The 21,680-nt window shown below is 53.9% G+C and overlaps 1 protein-coding gene across 3 annotated transcripts in view; it reads right to left on the bottom strand.

Moving 5' to 3' along the window:
- Positions 1 to 4,294: 4,294 nt before the first annotated feature.
- FBXO21 (F-box protein 21) overlaps positions 4,295 to 21,680 on the bottom strand; it is a 46,259-nt gene continuing 28,873 nt past the window's right edge. For 2 of the 3 annotated variants that reach the window (XM_029921469.1, XM_029921471.1), the window contains exons 10-12: positions 19,376 to 19,587; positions 17,880 to 18,037; positions 4,295 to 8,293 (exon numbers count right to left, since the gene is read on the bottom strand). In XM_029921469.1, coding sequence (XP_029777329.1) covers positions 8,106 to 8,293; positions 17,880 to 18,037; positions 19,376 to 19,587 — 558 coding nt within the window. In that variant the 3' untranslated portion in view covers positions 4,295 to 8,105. The remainder of the gene's footprint in view (positions 8,294 to 17,879; positions 18,038 to 19,375; positions 19,588 to 21,680) is intronic. The other variant, XM_029921470.1, reaches the window with a different exon arrangement.

The following is a 21,680-nucleotide window of genomic DNA, read 5'->3' as shown; positions in this document are numbered from 1 at the left end:
TAACCCAGCTCATGCCTGTTTTTGTAAATAAAGTTTTATTGGCACAAAGCCACACTCACTCATTGACATGTTGCCGATGGCTGCTTTCCTGCTACAAGGCAGAGGCCTGAGTAATCATGTGGCCTGAAACTTCAGCCAAAAATACTTGCTATCTGGCCCTTTCCAGAAGTCGGCTGACCCCTGCCTGAGGAGAAATTGTATTTTGAGTTACACTTACACAAGAGAATTTAAATGCCAGAGATCAATTATACTTCCATAAAGCTGGAGGGGAAGAAAGCAACTGTCTTTAAAAAGTCTTTGCAGGTTTTGGGGCGCCTGGGTGGCTCAGTCGGTTACACATCTGACTTTGGCTCAGGTCATGATCTCGCGGTTCACGGGTTTGAGCTCCGTGTCAGAGATTCTGTGACTCCCTCTCTCTCTCTGCCCCATACCCTGCTAGGGTTCAGTCTCTCTCTCTCTCTCTCTCAAATATAAACATTAAAAAAAAAGAAGAAGCCTTTGCAGGTTTTGAATAAGAGTTCCCCAAACTTCAAGAGGACAAATTGCCAAGACAATGCGGGAGAAGTGACCTTTGCTCGTTCCCCGTCACAGTGAATGGGCGTGACATGAGAGGCAGGTTGCCATGGCTCAGTTAGCGAGGGAGAAATTTAACAAGGATCTGAATCCAAATAGTGAGAGATGATGTAGGGCAAGGAACCCCTCGGAAGAAGCAATCTGGGGGCAGTAGAAACACCTCTGCAGTCAAGTCCAAAGGCTCAGGCTCCAGTACGTGTTCTGAGCCACCTGTCGGGGAAGGCGCTTATGCCCTCCACGGGCCTCATTATTTCTCTTTGTAAAATGTCGGGAACAATGGTCTAGCGGCCCTCTGGCTTTCACACTCTCTAATCTCCTGGGAACAGTTTGAGACAAAGGTAGCCATTACCCAGAGTCTTAAGACTGCCCTTTTATTCATCCTACTTTTTTTTTTTTCTTTAAACTAGGCTCCAAGTCCAAGGTAGGGCTCGAACTCACAACCCTGGGATACCAGAGTCCGATGCATTACCGACTGAGCCAGCCAGGTGCCCCGTTTTCATTCCATTTTTAGAAGAGGCAAACCAGGGCAAAAACTGGGTAATAGGGATCCCCACAGGGCTTTAGGGTATACAATTTAGCACTTGCAGGTGACAGAAAGGTACTTCTGTGGGCAGACCTCCTGGCACCTAGGTGGGCGCATTAAAAGACATTCAGGAGGGGCACCTGGGTGGCTCAGTCGGTTAAGCGTCCGGCTTCAGCTCAGGTCATGATCTCACGGTTCGTGGGTTTGAGCCCCACGTCGGGCTCTGTGCTGACAGCTAGCTCAGAGCCTGGAACCTGCTTCAGATTCTGTGTCTCCCTCACTCTCTGACCCTCCCCTGCTCATGCTGTCTCTGTCTCTCAAAAAGAAATAAAAAACATAAAAAAAAAAAAAAAGACATTCAGGACAGCAGTGGGCAACCAGTTAGAAGCCAGAGATGGCAGCTCTTCCCAGTGCCGCCTCCCAGGGAGGGCTCACATACTCAGTGGGGCGACCTTGCCTCCGAAGGGAAAACAGTTGCTGGGCAGGATGAAAAGTCGTGACTCGGGATTTATCCAGCACGGGTGTCCATACAGTGCACAAGCAGACGAAAAACCTCACGCAGGGCTCATGGCAGCTTTCTCCCCAGCAGCCCCAAAGTGCAAACAACCTCAGTGTCCATCAGCAGCGGAATGGATAAACAAAATGTGGCATGTCCAAACAATGGAATAGTATTCGGCCTTAAAAGGAACGGAGCAGTGACTCACGCTACTGAGTGGATGGACCCTGAAAACGCTAAGTGAGAGAGGCCAGCCGCCAAGGACCACATACTGCCTGACCCCATTTCCATGAAGTCGGTGGGGCACCTGGGGGAGGGAGGGATGGGGAGTGGTCGCTTAACTGGTACAGGGTTTTACTTTGAGGTGATGAAAGTGTTTTGATGTACACAGAGGTGGTAGTCGCACAACTCTGTGAATGTACTAAATGCCACTGGGCAGTACATTTTTACACGCCCGGGGGGGCTCAGTGGGTTAAACATCTGACTTTGGCTCAGGTCATGATCTCACAGTTCATGAGTTCGAGCCCCACATCGGGCTCTGTGCTGACAGCTCGGAGCATGGAGCCTGCTTCGGATCCTGTGTCTCCCTCGCTCTCTGCTCCTCCCCTACTTGGACTCTGTCACTCTCCTTCTCAGAAATAAACATTAAAAAATAATAAAATGGTTCATTTTATGTCATGGGAATTTCACCTAAATTGAAAAAAAAAAAAGGAAAACAATTTCATGGGGGGAGTGATGAAGAAGAACTTGTGTGAATTTCCTGGGATGGGTGGGTGGGGGCAATACTAGAAAACAGGCTGAGCAGAGCCGGGGATGGGGGTCTGAGGGGGGACGTAGGAGAGCCGGTGGGCAAAGCCCTCTGCACAGAAACAGCCGGTGGGGCTCAGGGCGGGCCCCCTCACAAGGACCCCACTGTGGCTTATTATTTTGAATGAAGGTGCAGCCAGGCCAGAGACACCCTGACCCTCCTTGTCCCCTAAGAGCAGCTGTGTCCTTCTAAGGGAAGCAGTTGGGAACTCTGGCCCTGCGAGGATTCTTTCTAGAACCGGCCGGCTGGTTCTCCCCCAGGTCTCTTTACTCTGTCAACTTCTATTCCTGAGTTCACTGAACAGTTTGCTTTCTAGCTCTTTCTAATCCCCAGAAAACTTGCCATCATTGTCTTCAGTTGTGGGTTTCTTGTTTTTTGTTTTTTTTGCACAGCCAAACGGGGAAGGAGAATTTCCTATGGAAACATTAGCCTAACTTTAAACTTAACAAAAACCCACCCTCCCCTGCACCTCCGTCACCCCCAAAACTCAACGCCTTGGAAGGGGATCCGCCATTACGAAGACCTAAGTGGCACGGAGTCGGCTTGGCAGTCGGGGGCCCGTGTCTGGGGCTCTGCTCACCTTTTGGAAGTGGAGACACCGGGGCTGCAGTGAGTCCGGGGCCAGCAGCTCAGGGGAAGACGGCGGGTGCTGGCTGCCTGCTGCAGTCACGGGGAAGACGCTCAGGGGAAAATTCGAGAACCAGAGGTCAGAAATCCTGGGCTTCCTCCGTTCAAAAAGGGAACTGGTTCCGTGCACCCCCCGCAAGAGAGGAGCGTGAGAATCACTTTGAGCCACGCAGGCTCGGTAAACAGCTGGACTCCACTGTGGCTAATAGACTGAAGTCAGGGGATGGGGAAAGAGACAGCCACGGGCAAGGAAATAGAGATCGGAAAGTTCTGGAAAAGAATGATCATGGGCAAAGATGGGTGAGTAGCTGGCTGAGGGTTCGAGGGGATCGCTGCCCGGGAACCACAAGCTGGCTGCCCCAAACCTCCACCAGGTAGAAGCACACGGTCAGGCTGCCCAGCTCCCAGAGAGGACGCACCCCCACCCCCGGCTCATGGCGCGACCTGGGAGGACTGGGCACAGGGCAGGAGGGCGCAGCAGCCACTCTCCCCACCCAGGGTGGCGGGGGCGGCTTCCCGGTGCCTGCCCAGCAGTATCTTGTCACTGGCGGCATGGCAGCTTCTGTGCATCTCGTTCCTTCTTTTTCCAGGTGGCACTTTGTACCGCAGCACGTTCAGGGGTGGTGGGGGGAGGGGCGTCAAAACTTGTAGTTCATGGGGCTGGTCCCCAAGGAGCCACGCGGGACGGACTCTGGGCAGGACGCAGGCAGTGCGTAGGAGAGGGTGGGGTGAGAGGCACAGAGGAGGCGGGGCCCCCAAACCTTCCCTTTTCCTCCTGGGCACACGGGGGGGGGGGGGGCGTTCCCGAGACCCCCTGGAGCCAGGCTGTGGGTGGGTGCGTGACTCGTCCGGGCTCCTGAGGCAGAAGTGACACACGTGACTTGCCCTGAGCCGCCCCCCACCCCCCTGTCAGTGACCATCACCGTAGACAGCCTGACCTCGCAGAGGCGGTCTCTCCAGGGAGGAGGCGTGTCCTGTCCCGCCGTGGGGAGAGCACACCCAGAGTGGGCTGGCCACATCGGTTTGCAGGTCTTTGTTCCCAGCTCCCCCGCGGGACGGGAGTGGCCGTGCCGCCAAGGGCCAGCCCCAGCCTCCGAGCATGGAGCCCTCCAGACTCGTCCCTCCGGGGCGGGTGGAAGATGGCCCCTCGGTGCTCTTGGAGCTGCACACGGCGGACCGCCAGCGGAGGCCCCGCCCACCGGAGGCCCCGCCCACCCTGGTCCCTGGCCCCGTGTTAGGTGAGCAAGAAAGTTCTATTGTGTTCAAGTCACGGTATATTTTTGGGTCTATTTATTACAGAACTAGCATTACCCTAATACAATCATTGCTAAATGGCCATAATACATTTATTCTATAATTGCACAGAATTTGAGTCACCGAAGGAATGTCCTTTCCTCTCAACGATTGCTAAGTTTTCAGAACTGAAACGTTTAGAAGTGGCTGCAAAGGATAAAACCAGTGCGAGGTAGTTGCTAAAGTTGGCGGTAGTGTGGTTGTCCAGGGCTGGGGCTCGGAGGTCAGACACCCCGGGTTCCCGCCCGCTGTCCCACCAGCAATCTCGGGGCCCCCGTCTGTGCGGTGGGATGCTGGGGGCCCCACGGGTCTGACCAGCCCAGGGCCGAGAAGGTCTTCTACGTTTTTAAAAAACAAAGAACATGTGACCTTATGAGGCCCGCAAAAATAAGTTACTACCTGGCCCTGCCTTCGAGGGCGGCTGTGGAGAATACAGATTCGGCCAGTGCTGGCTCAAGGCAAGCTTGCAGTACAAAATCACACATGCAATACAACTGTTGAGGTCTCCAGAAAGAAACGGTCACAGGGCCCGATTCTGCATTTCATCCAGGTGAACATTCACTCCTTTCCTCCAAAAAACAAACAGAAATACATGAAGAGCTACATCTGGACTATTATGGCCACAGGATTCTTTTCAAATGAAAAAGGAGCTGGTAGTCAGATTTTATGTACTTGGAGTCTGGAGAAAGGAAAACAAGTATTTCTCCTTCTAGTGGTAGAAGAAAGCCTAGAATGTGAACGTTTGACTCAATGTGTTTAGAAAGAGACATTTTAAAATGAGAACAAGCCTTGAAGTAGGAATTAGAAGATGTAAAACTGACTTAGCAACAGGACGGACGCTGGCTCCCGCGGTAAAACAACTTTGCTGTGTGGATGCACTTGCGGTGGAGACAACACGAAGCCGGACTTTCAAAATCGGGTTAGATGCAAGTTTTCAAACGAGAGATGCTTCTCAGGCCAAACTAGCCTGAGAAGGTAGACTAGTTTTGGGCACAGTGTTTCCCAAAGTACATCCGCAAACACTGGACCTTGGGGATGCTGTGTGTGTGTGTGTGTGTGCGCGCGCGCGCGCGCGCGCGCGCGCATGTGTGGCGGAGGAAAGTTCTAGGGTCTAAGAGGCAGGAAGACACGGCACGGTACGCTCTCCTCTCATAAAGTCACACCGCACGACAGCGCGTTGAAGGTCGGAGGCCCAGCGCGGTGCAGGAGGCCGGGGACCGTGCAGGCCAGGGCACTGCTCTCCGTGCGGCACACGGGGACGTCACAGACACCGCGTGCTCCGCGGGGTGTGGACGCGCGGCACCTTGTGCAGCTGTTGCCCCGTTAACAACGCACCGGGCTCCTGCCCTTCTCCCTTCCTACTAAGTCCTCTAACATCAGCAAAAAGGAGCAATGTTCGCCTTACAACCAGTTCCCTCAATGTTCCCCGCCAGCTTATAAATCTGCTGTTTGGCAAGGAGCCCACAGAATAAAGGTACCCTGTTCACTCACCAACGCTAAGAAAAAATCCAGGAGAGCAAAGTTTTGCGTGTTTGGATCAGAAGAGAAGCCAGAGATGATCTGTTGCCGTCAGGGCCGGGCTTTCTGTTCCGAAACGAGACCGGGCAGGCCACGTGTGTGGTTTCTCTGGGTAAGTTCCATTTATTAATCATTGTACAAAAAAATCTTGGCATTCATTTGAAGAGAAAAGAAGTTACTATATCCAAATATTTAGTATTTTAACATCGTGAAAGTCCCACTTTGTTAGAACAGGACTTCTTAAAATGGAGAAAACTTGTGGAAAAAATTTTAAAAAGAAACTTAAGATTTATTAGAGTACAGGAGATCCAAAACACGTTTTTAGAAAAATATAAAGTGCCCAAATACCAACTTACACAGGTGACACAGGCTTCCTGGAGCCAAATGAAGCATTCATGAAGAAACACATTTAGAAACAGTCTAGATACATATTTACATTGGGTCAGTAAAGATAAAACCATCCTTCTTGGCTTTGATGTTACTCTAAGAAAAAAGGAAATCAAACCAGAAAACCAACAATGATAACTGAGCATGCTCCACAGTTTCCTAGTAATGCTTCTGTTAGTATTACCTCTGGATTAACTAGTTCTCACCTTTAGATCAGAGTAGTGTCAGACCCCGGCCTCGGCGGGCTGGGTGCGGGGAGTGGTCACATTCCCAGGCCACCATGGGGCTCTGGATCGGGCTGGCGAGAGCGAGCTCGGGCGGGCAGGGGCCGGCCAGACCCTCGTCTCTCTAACAGCTGCTCACCAGCCCTCAGGGACTCCTAAGTGGTCTCTGGTGGCCCCAAACCTCGGTCGCCCCAGGGCTTCCAAAGGGGGTACTGAGGCCGCCATCAAACAGGGCGTGGGGAACCACATGCAAATAAATGCACAGAAGGCAGGCGAGGCAGGGTCGGGTCACAGCCCGGGAAGCCTCCTCGCTCATCAGAGCAAGTGGATTCTTTTCAACTCCGAGGGTAATGTCACTAGGTCCTAACTCCAGAAGTTAGCTCCTACGGGTTAACTACAAATTAGCTAGCTCGAGTGAGGACCAGCAGGTGGAGGCAGGTGGAGCGTGGCGGCCACGGGGCAGCGCAGCCCTGTGCCCTCACGCGCAGGGGCCACGGGTGGGGAGCAGGGGCCAGGGGGACCCCCGGGGCAGCGGGACTCGCGGGAGCAGGGCGCCCCCGCCTCCTCGCCCAGGGACCAAGCACTCCTCAAATGAAAAGACGTTTTAGTGGCGTCTACCCCGCCACACCCGGCAGGTCTAACTAAGGGTGATTCTGAGGGATGACAGGGGACATGGGACCTCCTCCTTCCTTCTTAAAAAATGTGTAAGGTTCATTCTTTCTTTGTTTCTGACTACAAAAGTGAAACCTTCTCTGGGTCTTTGGAGACTACAGAGTGTGGTTTCTAAAAGCAAACGTTTTAACACCAGATTGTACTTCCTACTATATAAAGAGAACCCATCACCGACTTAAGATCTATTTATAATACTGGGATAATTTTTAAAATTAAAGGAGGAAAAAAGTAGTTATTTCAAAGGGAGGAAGAGTAGGCGAATGTGGGAAAACCCACCCATAGAGGCCATCATGGGGCACTTTCTCACAAGCTCTCACTACGGAGACAGAAAACTGGGGATTCGCAGAGAGAGGAGCAGGGACCTGGGAGGAGCCGGGAGGACGCGGCCGCGCTCCCGCTTCCAAGGGAAGGGTTAAGACGGCTGGAATCTGCTTCACGTATCGGAACAAATCAAGCGGGATGGTTCCGATCACCATCCGTGTGTCAATGTCCCCGCTGCTCAGACGCCGCCGCCACCACTCGCAGCTGAAGACCAGCGGAAAGGGCGAAGGGGCCCGCGCTCCACGGCGACCCCGGAAAGGAGCCGGTGCAAACACAGAGCCCCGGCAGTCTGGCAAATGAAACAGTCGGAGACGAGTGTAGACAGACGTTAAGGGGAAGTGGGCGGGGAGGATGACTCTGTTGACTGCGAGGCGTCATGAAGACAGAGGGTCACAAACTGTCACCACAGGACAAGCACACAAGCCATGCCACTGAACACAGTGCCGTCAAATGAATCACTAGTGTAGGCGGAGAGCGACATTGTCTATGCAGCCGGAGGAGAGCACACGTCATTTAAACTTGGCAGGAGGCAGCCAGCGCTACTGGCTAAGTGGCTTTCCTGGTGGGGTGAATCCAGAGAGACCCGTGGAGACGTCCTCTTCCGGAATCCTGTTCTCCGGGACGCGGCGGCGGCAGAGGAGGCTCTGTGTCCTCTACCGGACGCTACTCAACGTCCTCCTTCTTTGCGCTGTAAATATTCTGCACCGTTTCATACACAGACTCCAGATCCTCCGGATACCGGATTTCTAGCTCTGCGTTCGGGATGTAGTGAGTGCCGGTGAACTCCGAGAAATAGCGTCCCACATCGGGGTGCGAGATTTCTTGAGGCTCCACGTTATATTCCAAGTTCTCTGTTGGTAAAGAGGCACATGGACATTCCTATTAGAACTGGCACTTCTGTAGCATCGCCCATCCAGAAAGCGTCCTACCGCACGCGCCCCCTTTCGTGCAGCATGTTCGAGGTGGAGAAGGAAAGGCATGAAGGTATGTTTGTGGGATCTGGAGGCGGTAACAGGACAAAGGCAGTGGGGGTGGTCGGGGGCTGGAGGAATGGGCCCCACCAGCTCCACACTGAACAGAGAATGTTCTGTTCTCTGAGCAAGAGGCCCGCCCCGGCCAACCTCCAGCCTCTGCGGACGGGCAAACCACAGATGCGTCATGTTCCTCTGACCTGATCACGCAAACAGCCAAGCGTGTGGGCCCAGGGTACCCAAGCCTGCCCGCTGTCTGCCAGAGGTGCACCTTGTAAAGCCCCCACACCATGTGGCTTCAAGTGTGGCACCTGCCATTGCTCCCCTCTCCGAACTGGGGCTCCCACACAGACCTCACTTCACCTCGCCCCCTGCCCGGTGCCTCTCAGTCCCAGCTGCGGGCTGTCGGGAACCCGCAGGAAGAGCCGACGGGCGGCTCGCCCCTCCAACCTGTACGGATGTGCGTCATCACTACTTGTACGGTCTCCTAGGAAACCACACGACCTCCTCTCCCTGCTCCTCTCCCTGCTCGCCGTTCTCCACTAGACAAGTAGAAAGCCTCCTTTCAAACAGAATGGTTAAAACCACCAAAAGATGATACATACGAGGTATTTAGAAGGCTGACACCTGGGCGCCTGGGTGGCTCAGTCAAGTGGGCGCCTGACTTGATTTTGGCTCAGGTCATGATCTCAAGGTTTGTGAGTTCAAGCCCCGCACTGGGCTCTGCCCTGACAGCGTGGAGCCTGCTTGGGATTCTCTCTCTCAAATACATACATTAAAAAATAAAATAAGACAAAAGGCTGAACTCCTTTCATATCGCTTCTCCCCAAAAACCTTTGAAACATGGCTCCCCCACGGGCCCAATGAGAGGACAGCGTCTTGAGCCCCCACGCAGGAGAAATTGAACCATGTCCCCCAGGGCCAGGCACCAAGAGGAGCTGGGCCAGGCAGACCCTCCCACTCTGACCGGGGACCCGGGCAGGCTTGGTTCTGATTGGCAGAGAGCCACCCTCTGCACTGCCCATCACTCACATGAATTCAAATGACTCCCTGTGCAAGCCTAGCCCAGCGTCGGACACAAACAGGGCAGCCAACTGTCCCCAGAACAGGTTGGTCAAACATCCTGAAATGCAAATCCAGGACAGTCAGCGCCCTCCCCCCAGACGCCCTGCATCCCCTGCATCAAAAGGCGCATCTTCTGGAAGCACGGACTTTAACTGATGCTGGGAGGGGAAGGAACGGCGTGATTCAATCTGGAACTTTTTTTTTAACAAAACAGGAAAAGGGATTTAAAGAAATTTTGTGCTGGGACGCCTGGGTGGCTCAGTCAGTTGAATGTCCAGCTTCGGCTCAGGTCCTGATCTCAGGGTTCGTGAGTTCGAGCCTCACGTCAGGCTCTGTGCTGACAGCGAGCTCAGAGCCTGGAGCTTTGGATTCTGTGTCTTCCTCTCTCTCTGACCCTCCCTGCTCACGCTGTCTCTCTGTCTCTCAAAAATAAATAAAACACACACACACAAAATTTTTTTAAAGAAATTTTGTGCTACCAGCGGTTGTACAATGAATTCAGGGCACCAGTGTGAGAACCTGGGGTGCCGAGGGACACGCGCACACTGGAGGCAAGGAGGAGCGCGGAGAGGAGGCCGGCCTTACTCAGCGAGGGCACAAGAGCGGTCTAACGGTCCACTGCGGCTCGCCGAGGCCGTGACGGCCCAGGATTCTGCCCCAGGCAGGCAGCCAGGCAAACAAGTGACCTGTTTTCTGCACGCTGCGAAGGAAGGGGGAGGAGAGCACACTGCAGAGAGCTGGAGGCCACGCGCAGGGCCGCTCCGTCCACGCACACTAGCTGTGTCCCTGGACCCTCACAGACGGGCGCCCACAGCGAGCGTGCCAGGCACTGTGGCAGCCGGCCAGCCCCCAGCCGACGGTGTGCATATGTTGTTGCACAAGGATGCCCCTGTCACAACTCCCGTCTGCAGCCGAGGAAACTGTGACACAGACAGGAAGACCTGGCCAGCGATGTATGGGGACTCACACCCAGACAGTCCAGTTCCAGAGCTGAGGACACCAGAGGAGGAGACACATGACAGAGAGCTAAGGGGCTCAGGGATGGAGGAGCGGGGCCTCCAGGCCCCGGCTGACATGCTCTGTGGAGGCAGGGGCCCCGGTGCTTTTGGGAGGACTGAGTCACCTGTGAACACGGACAGCCCGTTATGCTAGATCTCTACAGAGAACTTCATTTCCTTGAGATTTTACCATTTTTCTTTTTTGTTAACATACATACATGTATGTATGTATGTATGTATGTACTTTTAGAACTAGGCTCCATGCCCAGCATACAGCCCAAAGCGGGGCCTGAATTTACAACCCTGAGATCAAGATCTGAGCTGAGCCCAGGGTCAGGCGCTTAACTGACTGAGCCACCCAGCTGGCCCAGTGTTACAGGTTCCCTGAGCTGCAACCAGAAACAACCAATGTAAAACCCCCAGATGGGGATGTCAGTTTCCTATGGAAGAGACACCTCTGACCTGTTATTCTTAGAAACAATCTCAAGGGAAAAAATGGTTTAGTTCTTTCTCCACTCATTGGGTTCAACTAGATTAAAAGGCTGATTTTCAAAAAACAAACAAACAAACAAAAACCCCCAGATGTTTACCAACACCGCTGGCTGAGAAGTGCCCCTTGCTGCACCCGCCCCGGTGGCCAGAGTCCCTGGCCGGCCTGTGGGCTGCAGCCACGGCCAAGGGGCTTTACCCAGGGCCTCGAGCTTTCTTGCCGAGAAACGCAGAAGTATCAGGGGGAGGGCCAAGACTCTGCGGTTACCACCAAGAGGCAAAAGAGCCCTCTGCTCTGCAGGGACTACCGTCCCGTCATTGGTAGGCATGGCGGAAATATTTAAAATAAAAAGAATCCAAGTGGGTCACTGACAACAACTGCTCTATTCCGAGTTGGTGGAAAACAGTGGTTCTCAGCCCGGGGCTGTTCGGCCCCTGGCGGGGCACTCAGCAGGTGGGTGGGACTATCACAGCCGGGGCTGCCAGATGGCATCCGGTGGGAGGCCGGGGCCACCACTCAACAAATGCACACGACAGTTCCCACCACAAAGGACGGACTAGACCAAAATGCCAACAGCAGCTGCTCTGACAGATTCAGACGTGGGTTTTAGCATTTGCCCCCCCTTTTTCTGTGTATTAAATAGCAGCTCCTGAGTGTTGGGAAGAGGACAGGAAGGTCAAGGTCAGGTTATTGTCAGGATCTGGGAGGAAGGAGCGACCCCACAGCGGCTGCACAGAATCCTGTGTGTGGACACAAAGCGAGGCACGGACAGCACAGACCGGCTGGGAGGCCACATGGGGGGCCCGCAGTGGGGACCCCACAGCCCCAAGTCTGGCTGGTAAGGAGGGGCGGGGCCTGGTTCTGGGCATTACCTGCCCAGGCTCCTAGCAAAACAGGAAAGAAGGCACCAATGCAGAAACATTTTTGAGGAGAAAAGATAATGAAGATGGAACTATGTATTATGAGGAACAAATACGAATCCACTAAATAAAGTAAAAGAAAAATTCGCCTGAAGAGTAATGAAAACTCTGAGCAATACTAACCTTAAGTGAGCAAAATATCAAACAGGGCCTACCTAAAAGTCCCAGAGAAATCCTTTTTTTTCTTTTTAACGTTTATTTTTGAGAGACAGAGAAAGACAGAACGTGACTGGGGAGGGGCAGAGAGAGAGGGAGACACAGAATCCGAAGCAGGCTCCAGGCTCCGAGCTGTCAGCACAGAGCCATGTGAGATCCTGACCTGAGCTGGTGGTGGATGCCCAACCGACTGAGCCACCCAGGTGCCCCAGAAGTCCCAGAGAAATCTTAAGAAGTCCTTCCCAATTTCCTTGACATTTTCACAGAAATGTGTCTGCGTATTTTAGAGAGAGCGAGCGAGCGAGCACAGGACGGAGGGTGGGAAAGGGGAACCGAGAGAAGCAGCCACAGGATCCGAAGTGGGGGCCCCCTGTGCACCGTCAGCACAGAGCCCAACGTAGGGCTTAAACTCACGAGCCATGAGATCATGACCCGAACTGAAGTGGGATGGCGCCCCGGGTCTGCAGACCTTATGTTCAGCTACCCAGGGGGCTCCTGGCTGGCTCAGTTGGTAGAGCATGTTGCTCTTCATCTTGGGGTCATGAGTTCAAGCCCCATGCTGGGCATGGAGCCTACCTAAAACAAACTTCAGCTTCCCAGATCTCTAAATACAGTTCTGTGAACCTACGGGGCCCCCACGCAGAGTCCTCCCTTCTTGAAGCAGCTAAACATAACTACACATAAAGAGAACTTGGTATTGCTTCTGTGTGTTTATTATATGAAACACTGTAAAAGCATTTATCTGCAACTCATTTAATTGCAGCTTAGCATTCTGCAGCTTGGACAGACCCCCAACTGACCTGGCGAGCCTTTGAAGGACACTGCTGTCCTTTCCCGACAAGAACACAGACCCGAGTAGGAGCGTGTCCCCAGCGGAAGGACGGGGGTGGAACCGCTAGGACACAGGAGAATGAGCTCGTCACCCTCCGAGATGGCTGAGCATGTATATACTCACCCCCAACGGGGACTCCCCGTGCGGCCTGCCAGGGACGGCTCCCGAGTGGACACTCCCGCTCGAAAGTGTAAGACAAATTGCAGAGACGGGAGCGGACACTCAGCGAGGCGCACCATGTCCCAAGCGTCCCCCAAGGAGCTGTGTCCCTCCACACAGGACACACGCCAGGACTGCATTTTCACACTGCGGGGAGTCCTTGGCCTTCCAGTGCGGGCAGCGGCCTCGGGTTCAGGCCATCTGTGACGCTCGCAGTCTGCAGGGTCTAAGCATGGGGGGCGGGACGCTGAGCAGGAGGTGCTGCCCCGCCCCCGTGTCTGGAAAGAGCTAACATGTGCCCCCTAGTGGGAGCAACAGGTATGTGTGTGCAGGATGCCGTGTGGCACCCCACTGGGGTTTAGCTGAAATCGCACAAACGGAGAGAAAAGTTCTCTTACTTACGCAGCCTAAAGCTATCCGGGGAGGTCAAGCACGTGTGCGGCTTATCATTCACTCTTCAAGTCTCTGTGGAGAGCTTACAGTTAGGGAAGGACTCATCAGCTCCCCAACAGGGTTACCAGAGCCAGAGGGTGCAGACTTAGAGCGTGAAGATGTTTAAAAACAAAATAATCTGATGCAAAAAACCTAAACTGGAAATGTCCAAAAAATATTTAAGTATTAAGATTTTACTTTACAGTAATCTCTCCACCCAACATGGGGCTTCAACTCGCAACCCCGAGATCAAAGGCTGCATGCTTGGGGCGCCCAGGTGGCTCAGTTGCTGAAGCATCCAACTCCTGATTTCGGCTCAGGTCATGATCTCATGGTTTGTGAGATCGAGCCCCATGTCAAGCTCTGCGCTTACAGCACAGAGTTCTCTCTCTCCCTCTCTCTGCCCTTCCCCTGCTTGCATTCTCTTTCTCAAAATAAATAAGCATTAAAAAACTTAAAAATGAAAAAAATCTTAGAGTCAAAAAAAAAAAAAAGCATGCTCTACCAATGGAGCCAGCCAGGTGCCCCAGGGTTCTCTCCCTCTCTTTTTCTGTGTCCTCTCTTCCATTTGCACTCTCTCTCTCTCTCTACAAAACTGAAATAATTCAGGAATTTATGGGAGGAGAGGGGAAGAAGTGACGGAGAAATAAGCAAAGGAAAACGGGGGGGGGGGGGGGCGGCGAACAGGGAGGGGCCAGGGAAGCTGTCATTCACAGAAATGGGGAAGAACGGCATTTGCAATTCTCCCATCGTTTAGGCAAGGAGATGCAACAGGCGCTGCAACAAAAACGAGGGACTGGGGTTGCTGGGGACAGGACATGCACAGGACGTCACAGTGTTAGCCGCAAAGGGGCAATGTGGATCTTAGCCTTGTGGCCACACCCGCCCACCACCGGTGGGGCCCCGTCACCACGGGCTCCAGAAGTGCAGGAGGCACACGGCATCCGACAGTGAGCGTTCGAGCCGAAACTACCGACCCGCTCGGATCCAGCCGCAGCCTCTGCCTCCAGTTTACAGGCGGACGGTAAGGACACAGGGAGACAGACCAGAGTGCTGGGCAGTGTGCAAGCAGCCCGCGCGGACTCCCCAGTCAGGCGCGGGAGACCGAAGGAAACAGGGCGAGGGACGCGGACCGAACCGGTCTCCTGGACGGGAAAGGCTCTGTCGTCAGACACTCAGCAAGCGGCCGCCGCGCGTGGATCCCGCCGGGATCGCCCGGACAGCAAACAGCTATGGAAGCCGTGCCAAGGGCAAGCGGGAGACGGGCCACGGACGCGCATCTGACAGCGTTTACTCGTTACATGTGGCGACGTAACTGCGCGCCCCAGAGACACGGCCTACTCTGAGATGGAAGCATTTAGGTCTAAGCATTAGGTCTGTAACAGTCTCTCACCAAGTCCAGCAGAAGCCTAACATCTCTACCTACAGAGAAAACAAAAATGGCAAAGGCTAGCTGTTAAATCTAATGGAGGGTATGTGGGGCGGTCGATGTATACTTTTGACCATTTTGCACATTTGAAAATCCTCTTATAATCCAAAGTTGTAAAAAAGGTTAGCATCTTATTAAGGACACTCACTTCATTATTTTGCCCTTTCTTATTTATTTTGAGAGAGGGCAGGCGTGAGCCAGGGAGGGGCAGAGAGAGAGGGGGAGAGAGTCCCAAGCAGGCTGTGTTGTCAGTGCAGAGCCCAAGGTGGGGCTGGAACCCACGAACCACGAGATCATGACCTGAGCCAAAATCGAGAGTCGGACGCTCAACAGACTGAGCCAGCCAGGTGGCCCCACTGCATTCGTGTTTATAAGCTGCTGTCAGACAGATGTGAGCCTCCACTGGGTCGGGAGCACCCTAGGGCACGGCCTCCTCCCCAGACAGGCAGACTGGGGTCTGGCTCTACACTCACGGAGGCGGGGGTGGAGGGGTGGAGGGAGAATGAGAGAGAGAGAGAGACAGACAGACAGACAGACAGCGAGAGTGAGCCAGGTGGGGGAAATCCTGCAAACCCTGTGAGGTGTGAGGACCCAGAAGGGGTGGGGTGTCAGGGGGCTGGACCCCATCTGAGCCCGCGGCGGAACCGCAGGGGGAGCAGAGCTGCTGGAAGAAGGGGCATCAACCTGGAGCATTAGAGAAAAGAACCTGCTCGTGCAGGACAACCACCTGTGTGAAGACTTCTGGGAGGGCTGGTCTCAAGGACCAAGGTCTGGCTGGCGTGCGCTGGGCGCGGGAACAGAGAGGAGGCTGTGAGAGAGGGCCCAGGTCAGCGGCTCGCAGGGGACTGGGGGACGCCGTGAGAGATGACATGGCACAGGAGGGAGGGCGGGCGGCAGGAATGGAGGTCGGGGGACAGAAGCAGGAGAGGCAGCTGGTGTTATCCGCGGACTGACTGGACGGATGACGAGGGCGAGGACAGGGAAGAGAGGGTGCCCCCTGAGCATCTCCGCGCCCACAGCCAGGGCGCCCTCCGGCCCCGCAGCTCGGCACCCGCTGGCAGGCAGCTGACACCCGGGAAAACAGTGACCGGGGGCAACAGGGTGCCGGGCAGACGGACAGCTCATGTTCGGGAATACTGGCTGTTCGCTTCTACAAGCTTCTAAAAGCCTCAGAATTTCAAACTAAAAAAAAGGCAACTTTGCTAACATTGCTCACGATCACCCAGCTCAATCTCAGTTTTAGAATGCAAAATCGCGACCAGATGTGTATTTTTTAACAAATCCATTACCACACCACAACTCTAATAAACCCTGCACTGCGTGTTTACTTAGATCTGGGAGGGCGGAGTTCCCGAATCTTCAGCACGGACACCAAATTCAGAACACCCAGAACTGCACACCCAGTTTCACCTACTCTGAAAACCCCATTTTAAAGTTATTAATATAAATGTTTCTAGAAAGTCAAATATTAAATACTAGATGTCTTGATATCAACCGTATGTAAAAGGCGACAAAGGCACACACTCACGGTGGACACTGGCCTGCGGCGCTGGGAAGGGACGGTCCCCTTGCTCCTGGGACAGATGAAGTGCAACACGTCCCCAGTGGTCAGTGCGCGTGCAGGCGCCCACCCACTCCTCCGATAATCTCTAAATCTTCTGCTGGGTTTTAGACAGTTAGTACCATCTTTTTGGTCTTGATGGCCCAGCGCCCACAGCATCTACAGGGGGCACGGAGCCTCTGTGACAGCCAGCGTGGCACACGGGTGGGCGTTAAGTGGCCCGCACGGCCTCCAAGAACAGAATCTCTCTGGGTTCTGTACACAACCCTCTCTCAGCCTTGGACGAGTTACTGTGAGGTGTGAGGACCCGGAAGGCCTTTTTGACAGCTCTGAGATTTTGATACATCCGGTATTTCTACTATTGCATTTAGCAACACATTACTGAGTTAGGTCAAACCTGATGTTTTAGGTCAGACACAAGCAGGTGCGGCAGTGACAGTTAAGGACACGGCTCTCCGCCAGGGGGTCAGGTTCAAATCACACTCTAAATGAGCCCACGTGTTTCGGTTTCCTCACGCACAACACGAGTGTGAGAAAGACAGTATCTCTAGTTCTCAAACGGAGTTAATACATATTAGAACACTGTGGGTCACGCATCAGCACTACCTGAGCCTGTGTGGTTATTTAGTTTTTTTTTTTTTAAGTAACCTCTGCACCCAACCTGGGGCTCGAACTCACAACCCTAAGATCAAGAGTCGCAGGCTCTCAGACTGGGCCAGCCAGCCGCCCCACGTTTGTGTTTGTTTTTACTAATAAGATGAAAGCTGTGAACGCCCTGACAGGCAGCCATGCAATACATCCATCTCAGTGACCGGAGAGCAGAGAAAGAGGAGAGCCACACTGCAGGTATCTGTTCCCCCCGCCCCGCCCTGCACAAGGGCCCGGGACCAGCACCTCTCAGGGGCTGGCAGTGGCCCCAGACCCCACCAGGCCAGCGTTGCCTGCTACGGCTCCTGGAGCCAGCGCCATGGGCTGCAGTTCCCGTAGTGGCCACGCGAGGGCATCTCCGGGGAAGCAGGGCCAGCTGCCTGACTCAGGAGGCCCGAGGCTGGGGGAGTCCTCCCAACACTGCCCACTCAGTGCCCTCCAGGTCAGGCAGGCCGTATGGGCAGGGCACCGGCCGGCCTCCTTCCTGGAGGGAGTCAATGGCAGGGCCTGGGCAGCAAGACTTTCGGGAATTCGGCAAAGGCAACGGCAGAGGCCGGCAACAGCACTGGACGGGGTCCTGGGTGTGGCAGTGACAGAGGGGGAGAGTTGAGGGGCAGGGACTGTTTAACCCAGGGCACGCTGCACCAGGGCACACTCACCGTGTTAGGCAGAATGCTGGCCCTGATGAGGTCAGCCATCTCTAAATAAGCAGGTGGCTGTGCCCACACTACTGGAGCGCTCAAACGTGTGCTCAGCAGACAGGACGAGGCACTTACCTTGGGCTGCGTATCTACAAGAACCATCCTCCACCAGAACATTGTAGAAAGGCTGATGGTGGCCGTGAGGCAGGCTGTGGACGTTCATGTTTCGGATCCATTCGTGTCCCATCATGCAGGTGGGGTCCCAGCCATAGATGACACAGTTGTAGCCATACCTAAGTAACATCAGAGCAACGGCAAGTCACTTCCCCAGACCTTGTCACGGCAACTAGAAACGTAACTGATGACTGGGCTTCTCTTACATTCGTGTTCTTACAAATTTACCTGCTTTTATCCCTGTTACGCATTTTTCAGGACACTTTTGGCCCCCTTTACAAGCCCTCTTATATCAAGATAGCACTTCGGTCAGAAAAAAACCAGACAGACTTCAACTGAGAGTCACGGGACCACTGGTTGCCCAACCGGGAAAAGGGACCAGGGGCCGGGCCTGAGAGCAGCACGGGGTCTCAGGGGGACAAGGGCTGCAGAATCCGCAGGCTGGCTTCAGGACACAGGACAGAGCGAGAGTTCTTACACCAGGTGTGAAAAATACACTCAATAGTGCTAGAGGACCCAGATTCAAGCAGACTATTAAAAACAGGAACTCAGACTAGATCTAAGTGATGAGGTGAAGGAGTTGTTTTTTCTTAGATACAAGAGGATGGTAAACGTGCTTCTAAAGGAGAGAGCAGGGCCCTACCTTTTAGGTACATGCACTGAAATTGCTACAGGCGAGCCACAGACGGAACGCCATCTGGCCCGGCTTCCGGGGAGGGGCGGGTTAGGGGGAAGAGAGTGAAGGCGGACAGCCGGCGAGCCTGGCATGGGAGCATCACCGGGTTCACTACACTCGTCTCTACTCGCATGTGCTTGAAACATCCGTGTTAACGTTAAAGGAAAGAACTCGCTATAAGGGCAAAATATACCAGCCCCAAACTGGGACAAGATATTTGCGAAGTAGTAATGGGATAAAGGACTAAAAACCCGTGAGATGAAGAACTCAGATGAAAACCAGGAACGCCTGAAAATGTGCCTGATAAAAGGAAACCTGAAGGGGCTTTTTTTTATAGGTTTACCAGCCAATCCGTGTCGTCACCGGGGAAATGTGAATGAAAACCACAACGAAACACCGGCTCCCATTTCCTACGTGAGTGCATTTTTAAAGGCCTGGCAGGAACATGTCGGGGAGAGCAGAAACCCCCTCCCAGCCTGCTGGTGGCACGCAAATCGTAACTGGCACAGTCGCTGTGGGTGGTTTGGCTTTGCCAGGAAATCGACCCTGCGCCTGCCCTACAGCCAGGCAAGCCGTATCCGCAACCCGGACTCATGGGGCTGGAGGTTAACGGAGGCGTCAGAACAAGGAGGAAACGAGAGGAAACCCCCCAGCTTACAGATCTTACATCGGAGGACCTGGCGCGAGGACAGAAAGGGCAGACGCGGCTCAGCCTGGGGCTCCTGCGGTGGCCAGTCCGTCGCTGCGGCTCCCGGGAAGCGCGGCCGCCGCGGGCACTCACCTCTTGTGCTTCATAATGAGCCCGATGGAGTAGCAGACGTCCCTGTGCTTCTCGTGGGAGCGCAGCTTCACCTCCACACCCACCTCCTCCTTCTTGCGCTCGATGTGCTCTAGCGTGTGCTGCACCAGATAGCCCACCGCCCCGTGCTGCCCGGGGTCGAGGGTCTGAATGTGCTGGAGGATGTCAAGCACCTTCAAGACAAGACAGAAAGACTAGGAGATAATATTTTCATTTAGGCCTTTTCTGGCTTGCCGCGCGGGGTATAGAGCTAGCTAACCTGGCAGAGGACGGCAAGGCGGGCCCGTGCTGATGGCCCACGCGTCTGGCGGTCTCACCTCGAACCCTGGGCAGTGGCCCCACGCCAGATTCAACCAGGGGGCACAGGGGAATTATCTAGAAACACCGTGGACGGGAACAAGTGAGGGGTGACGTGGCAGGACCCTGCGGCCCGCAGGCGTGTCTGGATTAGGAAACTCCAACAGGTCGGGACACTCTTGGCAGTCAGTGTGGGGGTTCCGTTTTTCATACGCGGAAAGGAGACAATTTTAATACGTCGCTGATGAACTGGGAGGAAAAACTGCGCAGCTGCTTCAATCTAGATCAAGGCGGACGCGTGACAGCCGCCTCGACACACAAGGTGGAAGGGGACAGGGAGGCCACGCAGCGACGGCCGTCAGCTGAGGAAGGCTCCAGGTTCTGAGCATGTCCTGACCACCTCAGCCACTTGAACTCACGGTGCAATTCCGTACTCAAGGGGGCAGGGCGAAACCACGTCTATGTGGGATTTAAACGACTAAGCTGCTCGCGGCAGAACAGACTCCCAGGCTATGCTTTCCTACTGCACACGGTGCTAAGGGAACCTACAACTTCAGATGCAGTTTCTCTCTCTCTCTCTCACTCTCTCTCTCTCTCACACACACACACACACACACACACACACACACACACACACACCACTTAGCACCTCTTTAGGACGGCATTCGGCAGAGGGGCTCTGACATGTCCTTCCTTTGGAAACAGGATCTTTTCCTGTTTACTGAGCCCTACGAGGATCTAAGCAGACAAGGTGACCTGGATTCTGGTCCCAGATAGAGCAAACTGTTTTTACCTTTAAATTAGTTTATTCACATATCAAATGATGACTAAAAACTGTCCTATTTCCTGATGTATTTTGACCTACCAAAAGTGTTGTGCAAACCGGTTTTTTGCGGGGCGCCTGGGTGGCTCAGTCCAGGATCTCACAGTTCGTGGGATCGAGCCCCGAGTCTGGCTCTGTGCTGAGTGTGCAGCCTGCTTGGGATTCTCTCTCCCCATCCCCCTGCTTCTCCCATGCAAACGTGTGCACTCTCCTCAAATAAACAAACATTCAACAAAACACCAAAATTTCGTTTTTTGCAGTGTAAGAGGTTACTCCAAAACCCACTCCTGCCCTCCAGATTGAGATTTGCAGGATCTCGATATTTAGTGAACACTGCTTCTCCACTGATCACTGATCTGTGCCCAAGCCCATCACATTTCCCATTTCATTTAATCCTCCCAACGTGAAGAGCAGCCAATGCTGACTTCTTAAGAGGAATCAGGCGCTGTGAAGCTCAGGGGCTTGCCAGAGGTCCCGGGGTGTGGAGGTGTGGAGGGAGAATGTGGGCCCGGGGCTGGTTCCACACCTCAGGCCTCAACCACCACGCCACCAGAGCAGGAGCAGGAGCGCTGTAATTCACCGTCAGGAAAAGTTTCAAACCCATAAAAAATGGGGCACCGAGGTGGCTCACTTAAAACGTCTGACTCTTGATTTCAGCTCAGGCCGTGATCTCACGGTTCATGAGTTCAAACTCCACGTTGGGCTCTGTGCAGACAGGGAGTGTGGAGAGGGCTTGGGATTCTCCCTCTCACTCTCTCCCCCTCCCACGCAAATGCCCTCTCTCTCTCAAAAGAAATAAGTAAACTTTTTAAAAAATCCGTTAAGATTGCTTAAAAACCCCACACACATAAAAATGGACAGAATGGCATAGCCCTAAGCCCCTCACACTCAGCTTCAACCAGTACCAACCGAGAGCCGGCCCATCCCCCATCCCACCTTTGCTTCAGTTTGTATTGTGCTGTAATTCGGGGGACACTAATAATATTCATCCACTGCGGCTAAATGCATCGGATTCGAACAGCGAGCTTGTTTCCGGTGCTTGCATGCGGCCTCCTTGTGTTCCCATCCACAGATCCAACCACAGCTGACCCTGGAACACGGGGTTGAACTATGTGGGTCCACCTAACACAGGGATTTTTTTTCTAGTACAGGACTGTAAATGTATTT

The sequence above is a fragment of the Suricata suricatta genome, chromosome 14 (genome assembly GCF_006229205.1).
Source record: "Suricata suricatta isolate VVHF042 chromosome 14, meerkat_22Aug2017_6uvM2_HiC, whole genome shotgun sequence".
Taxonomy (NCBI): domain Eukaryota; kingdom Metazoa; phylum Chordata; class Mammalia; order Carnivora; family Herpestidae; genus Suricata; species Suricata suricatta.
This window is presented reverse-complemented; position numbering and strand designations above follow the sequence as displayed.